Raw genomic sequence first — 7,004 nt, forward strand, 5'->3', positions numbered from 1 at the left:
TGTCCGATTGCCCAGTAAAAATATTAATACTCTAACATTTCACAGGTGCACTACGGACAATACTTTCCAATCCTGATACAAAATAATACTCAGTTCTGAGACATATTGCTGCCATAAGTCCAACATATTGCTGTGCACTTAACAAAAAGTACATCTCTCACTATACAGACACACAGGAAACATTAACATTGCACAGTGTAGTTTGCATGTTAAGGGGCTTTTGAAATATCTTATCTATCAATCTGTTATGAAATTTCCTCTTATACATAATTCAGCTCATAAAGTAACTTTCAGAGCAACCGCTTTCCTTAGAGACACATAGGGGTTGATTTACTTACCTTATAAACACGCCACGAACAAGTATACACCTCTGTAGTGTGTTCCCTCCCAGCATAATCTATTGGTGGAATCTAGACACCTTTGTAGTGTGTACACACCCAGCAGGTGTGTTGTGCAAAGCCCTGCATGAATTGCAAGGTGATGTTGTGTAAATTAGCTCTACATTGTGTTGCTTGCGTTGATGAATGCAGTAATGTAAATGCATGAGCTAACCATTTTTGTCTAAACTGTGAAGCAGCATTATATATGCATCATGTGCATGATTTTTCCATATATGGCATTAGTGGAAATATGCTGACACTAGAAAGTAGGAGAAAGACTAGAAGGAAGACTAGAGACAAGGGTATGCAAGAGGAAATGGACATAGTAGGATGCGCTCTCAGCTGACAGTAAAACAGGTTTTTTTTATGTTATGAGCCTTGAAAATACCTTTTGGCAGGTAAAGCATACAGTATTTAAAGCCAAGAGAGTTAGATAAGGTAGAAAATGATTTAAACACCTGTAGGATTTTTTTTTAACCATCTCTTTCCCATTGGGAATTTTTCTCATCACTTTAAGTGCTGCAGACAAAACAATAAGTCAGAGAAAATCTCTACAAAAGGGAGCAAAAAAATGGTCTCTTAAGACAGTTGTCACCAGCAGATGTTAGTGTCTCCAATGGATTATTCGCCCTTTTTCCCAAGTTATAGTGACAGTTTAGGATTATATTATTCTTCAGTCTCGATCACAGTGGTGTAGGACAAATAGAAAGTCCCTTGCAGGGATAACAAAATATTGACAGAGGTTCTGACCCCTCACCATTTGGATTCTTGTGTACCTTAAAGTATATTAGAAAATGTAATAATCTGTACCAAACTGATCATAAAATAAGGGATCTCAAAAATGGAACTTCTTTAACATAATATATAAACACCTTTATTATAAAGTCATTTTAAGGACATGGTTACATTTCCGTTGTTTAGATGTGATTATAAAAATAAAGCTCTGGGCAAAGCAATTTTCAGTAGTACAAAATGTTTTTCAAAGAACTATTTCACATGTGTGGAGAACCGATTTTTGGTCTGCGGTAAGAAATACTTCGGAATCCCATGAGTAAACGTGCAGTCAACTAAAAATAGTATAACTATGAATGACATCATATCACCTGATTGGATTTATGTGGCAAACTGAATCTTGAATCATTTTAAAGATGAACTTTAGGCAAACTGTTAAATACACAGATACAATATATATTTGGAAGGTGTTTTACATATGAGAGCGGTTTCACTTGGCAATAGATTTGTGTTTTTGCCAATCTGATCCTGAGATTTACCCACCCCTTCCTTCCAGAAAGCACAGCCAGGGTAGTGACCTGGCTTTTCTCTTCTGCATTTATGAAAAAAGCTAGGCCAACCTCCCTACCCCCACCCGGCTTGTGACTGGACAGTGAATGAGCAGCTGCACACTGATGAGTTCATCCCTCTCCTCATAGCTTCTGTCAGCATGTCTCTGGTCAGCACATGTACCAGGTGAGGCAGAGCCTCACCTAGAATAAGGAGGAAAAAGCTTTCAGCTTCAAGTCTGAAGCTGACAGCTTCTTGTCCATTCAGATTGGCAACTAACAGGTTACAGAGGAGGGAAATCCTGCCCGCTGTGTAACCTGTCATGGATGAAGCACTGCCTGTTAATTACAGGCAGCACTGCATCCGGCTTTTGAAAGGTAGTTAGTGAGGGACAGGGAGGCTCCTCCCTTCCTCCCAGCTTGGGGTGGGGCTTTCGTCGATGGGGGCGGGGCATCGGCCAGCGGGGGAATGCCTCACCCGGAATATGAGGAACCGCACATCACTGACATGTACAGTACATGTAGCATACCTGATGGGCTCTGAGTGCTGTGATGTTTCCGGGGTCACGCCCCCTTCATCAGATTCTTCATCAAATCAGATTCATCAGATTCTGATGAATCTGATGAAGGGGGCGTGACCCCGGAAACGCATCATCACAGGCACTCCTGGCTGGCACACAGGAACGTCTGTGCAGTGATTATCTGCTTACTGCTTGATCCATGTATTGTTATACAAAGCTCTATTTCATTTTATCCTTGTGAGTATATTTCTTATATAATTGTTTTAATCTGAATAAACCTGTCTGCACTAGGAAAGGCTTTTATTTTTCCCCAGATTTTGCAGTCTCCCTGGTTGGAGTGAGCGTCTCAGTATACCGTGAGCTGTAGCTCGCGGTATACTGAGCTTAGGGTAACGGGAGGACGCTAGTTTGTGTCCTCCCGTTACCCTAAGGAGAACTATGGGGAAAAACACTGACCCCATAGTTCTCCTTTAAGGTCCTCGTATTGGAGAATGGCAAGAAATGAATACACATGGTTCCTTGTGAATTGGTCACACGGAACATTTTAGTTTCTTACTTCCTCGTGGTTTTTAGGTACTGCTAAGAATCTTTTCCTTTTTATAAATTCACCATTCGGCATATTTGTGGCCCAAAGATATTCTGGAGAAAGCACCTTGGTAGGTTTATTGTAAACCAAATATCTGTTGAGATGGGACTCCTCCTGCCAGACAGCTTCAATGTTCTTTTTCTTGTCTTCCATGATCCCATGCTGGCAAGCCACGCTAAGCTTGTAAATTTCTTCTACCTTCCCACCATACAATGCTGCCATGTAATAGAAATCCCCTTCACCAAAAGGTATATAAGCTGCAGAAATGGGATGCCGTTCGTATGAAAATGCATGTGGCTCAGCAAGGAAAAACCCTGGGTGGAGTGTGGCAAAGAGGTCACCAAGCATTTCCACTCCCATATGGTCGTTAAAGACCATGTCCACATCAGCGCATACCAAGTAGTCAATCTCATTTGTCAACTGCTTTGTCAAGGCAGTCAGGATTTCCATTCGTCGCATGGACACATCTTGCCATCGCTTGTCAGCAGTTACTTCACGCAACTGCAAACTGTGACCATCACCCATTTTTGGCTTAACTATTTCACTGACTCGATCAGTAAATACATAATATGTAACATTATGGCCAACCATAAAGAAACGTTCTGCTGATTCCAGGAATGGACCAAGAAACCGAATGTACCTGGAAAGAAAGAGGTAATTCTTTTTTAAAAAATACTGTAAATACAAGTAAATATTGTAAATACAAGAAAAAACAAATCTGATAATATGTAATAAAGTTGCATAGCATTCGATCAACCATTGTATGTTCCCTTTGCACTTATGTGATGAAAGCAGAAATAACATAACATAATAGTATCAGGTCACTTAAAAGGGAAGTGAGTTGAGGTGAAACCTGAATGGTTATGTCCCTCAAAATAAAGTGTTTGTAAACCCAAACAATGAACTTCTTTTATTTGTTCATTACGGTAAACTCCGGCATTCAAGCAATTGGCACTTTAAAATTGCAATAGACAATAGCAGGCTGGCTATTGCACCTGCCCACTGAGCAGAGGAGCAGACCTGAGAGAGAGAGTCTCTGGCTCTTGCTCCCGATTGGTTACATTCACCTGTCGGCTGCTTACTATTAACTTCCAAACAACCAGAAACTACATTTATCCAGCACCTATAAATCACTGTGGGTAGCGGATAGGGAGTTTACTGTATACAATTGAAAGCATTTTGTAATATCTGTCTATAAGTGCAAAAAAATTAATCTGTTGATCCTGCTAAAATCTTGTCGGTTGAGAACATTCAGCAAAAGCAGCACACTGAAAGTTATCAGTTAACACTGTTCCCAGGTAACTCAGTGGACAACTAAACACCTCAACTCTATGTTATTGAAATAACAGGTCAAGGAGAGGAATAGATGCACCACATGGAAGGAGACTGGTAAGCTGCCTTTTATGACACTTTGTTAGGTGTAAATACATTGTAAGGTCTTTGTTTTAAGGCTTGTTCACACCAAATGCAGACCAGATCTGCATGAGTTTCTGCAGACGCAGTGTGTTTTTGCCGCGTTTTGGGCAGTTTTTGTAAAAATAAATAAATACATTTTTTTTTAGCCTACAATGGGCTTTCAGTGCGTTCCAGTGCGTTTGCAAGCGTTTTAGGTGCGTTTGCATGCGTTCTAAAGCAGGAAAAATAGGGCGTGCTGCAGATTTTTTACATGCTTTGGAACTGAACGCTGCGGTGTGAACTAGAGCCCAAAACACCATTGGAATACATTGGATGCAGTTTTGATCCATTCTGTAACTGCTCTGCTCTTGGAACGCGCTTGGTGTAAGCTAGCCCTTAGGGATATTTTAGTAAACACAATCTATACACGCTGGTCAGAACACCATTTTAGCCTCTCGCTTCTTCGTGGTTTTATTGTACTGATAAGAATCTCCTCCTTTTAATAAATTTGTTCTGAAGCAGATTGCTGCCCCAAAGACATTCTACATTCAATTAATGTTTTCTGGATTCCGCGAGAAAAATAAAATAAAAAATGTGTTTATTGAAGCTGAACTCCAGGCAAAACAAATATTGTCTAAATACTAGTCATACGTATTTTAACTTGAGGCCTTGTTCACACCGAGTGCATTCCAGGAGCAGAGCAGTTACAGACCGGATCAAAACTTAGTACAACGTATTCCAATGGGATTTTGGGCTCTAGTTCACACCGCTGCGTTCAGTTCCAGAGCAGGTAAAAAACTGCAGCACGCCCTATTTTACCTGCTCAGGAACGCTCTGGAACACATGCAAACGCATACAAACCGCATGCAAACGCCCTGGAACGCACTGAAAGCCCATTCTAAACCTTTTATTTTTTTTTTAGCAAAAACGTCCCGGAACGCATCAAAAATGCGACACAACCCACTGCACTGCGTGTGCAGAAACTCATGCATAGCACAGGTTATGTGCAGCACAGTGATTATGTCACTGCTACATAATATCTGGGTTTCTAAATGAATTTGGTGCACGCAAAGTGGATTTATATCCTGTGTGACTACAGCATTTCACACATTCCAACCTGAAGAAAAAAATAATTTCAGGGAGGTGCCTTTCTCATTTTAGGGAGGTGCCCTCTTAGTTTTGTATTCTGACAGCGGCTGGGAAAAAAAAAAAGGGAGCAGGGGAATGAATAGCTAGGCTGCTATTGGCCATTTCAAATTGCAATAGCCAATAGCATGCTGGCTATTGCACCCGCCCACTACTGCTGTCAATCAGCAGGGAAGGACCTGAAGGAGAACTTAACAAAAAAAAAACCAGCCGATAAAACCTTTCCAGGATAAAATGTTTCTCTTCCGGGCATCAGGGAGCCTGGAATGTCCAGGAGAGTTGGGATGTCTGGCGTTTGAATCAATGTAGGAAGAGGAATCACCAGCACTCAGTAGAATAATCCATTTATTGGACATAGACGTCACACAATCACAAGAGCCAACACAGGGTCTCTTCATCAGGGCATAAAGAGTCACTCTTTATGCCCTGATGAAGAGACCCTGCGTGGTCTCGAAACGTTCTTGTGATTGCGTGATCTCTATGTCCAATAAATGGACATGTTGGATTATTCTACCGAGTGCTGGTGATTCCTCTTCCTACATTGTGTCTGCACGGTGCCATCCGTGTTCATCACTACAAGCACCATTGTCTACATAGGCCTTGATTGCTGCAAGGTGTGCGGAGGATTTCCCCTTCTATTCAATTGTCATTTGAATCAAAACGTTTGTGCTTGGAGTTCAGTTTTAAATTAGACTAAAGTACAGATATTTGAATATTTTTACTACAGTTAATATTTTTATGTTGTTTATCTTATATTTCATAATACTCTTTGAAACTGCTCAAAACCTTACAGGTGTGTGGTAAAAACAGTCTTATCACATATAATCCAGTATCTTTTTTTCTATACTTACTTTTTCACTGCAAATACAAACAGTCCTATCCTGGTGTCCTTATGTTGTTCATTTAAAATGTTTAAATTATATATTCCATCCCAGATGATTGGAGCAAGCCAAGGTGTGAGGACATTCAGAGCAGCTTTCCTAATGACAGAGAAAAGTAACATCATCAAAAAAAAAGCTCTCAAGCCAGTACAGGCTTCCTTTAACTGGTTTAACTAGTTGTCCTGTCTGCCAGTGCTGGACATGCTTGTCTTAACATAAGGGCTCATGCACATGGATGCAAAAAAAAAACACACATTGCATAGTTTGTTTATGGATCTGATTGCATCAGTACTGTACTGTACGAGTATTGTGTTGTATATAGCAGTAGTGAATTGTATGGTATCGCGTATATTATGGGCCCATGCACACAGCTGCATTATGCTCAGTAATCTTGCACTGCATTCAGCTGCATACAATCAAAGTAGAGAATTCTGTGTCCGCAGTCAGCATTTCTGCATAATTTACATGTGCACACATGCAAATGCATATACATGTATACATGCTGGGGTTAAAAAGTGAGTTAGAGGAATGTAAGCATTTTACTGATGTTAGTGCACTAAAAAGGTAAGCATAAGCCCTTCATGGACCATCACTCGAGTTTTTTTTATGCCAGGATTTATGCCAGGATGATCCTGTGTAGATATCAGCGTTTAATTACATCTGTTTGTATGAGCCCTAAAATGGCAACTGCAGGCCAATTGCTACCTTTATAACATTTTTACCTGTCAAGTGTTTCCAGAAGTGATGTGCATACCCTGGTTATCATTCACACCTGCTGTACTATACAGTTACACAACATAAGGATAGCACACACA

General features: G+C 40.5%; 1 protein-coding gene across 1 annotated transcript; it reads right to left on the reverse strand.

The window, feature by feature from the left end:
- Positions 1–2,670: 2,670 nt before the first annotated feature.
- On the reverse strand, positions 2,671–6,311 carry LOC108803271 (histo-blood group ABO system transferase-like). Its single transcript, XM_018575107.1, has 2 exons — positions 6,160–6,311; positions 2,671–3,407 (listed from the first exon to the last, which is right to left on the reverse strand). The coding sequence occupies exons 1-2, from the start codon at positions 6,309–6,311 to the stop codon at positions 2,726–2,728; spliced, it is 834 nt and encodes a 277-aa protein (XP_018430609.1). The 3' UTR covers positions 2,671–2,725.
- Positions 6,312–7,004: the final 693 nt, after the last annotated feature.

Source organism: Nanorana parkeri, unplaced genomic scaffold (assembly GCF_000935625.1).
Source record: "Nanorana parkeri isolate BGI_ZX_2015 unplaced genomic scaffold, ASM93562v1 scaffold52, whole genome shotgun sequence".
Taxonomy (NCBI): Eukaryota; Metazoa; Chordata; class Amphibia; order Anura; family Dicroglossidae; genus Nanorana; species Nanorana parkeri.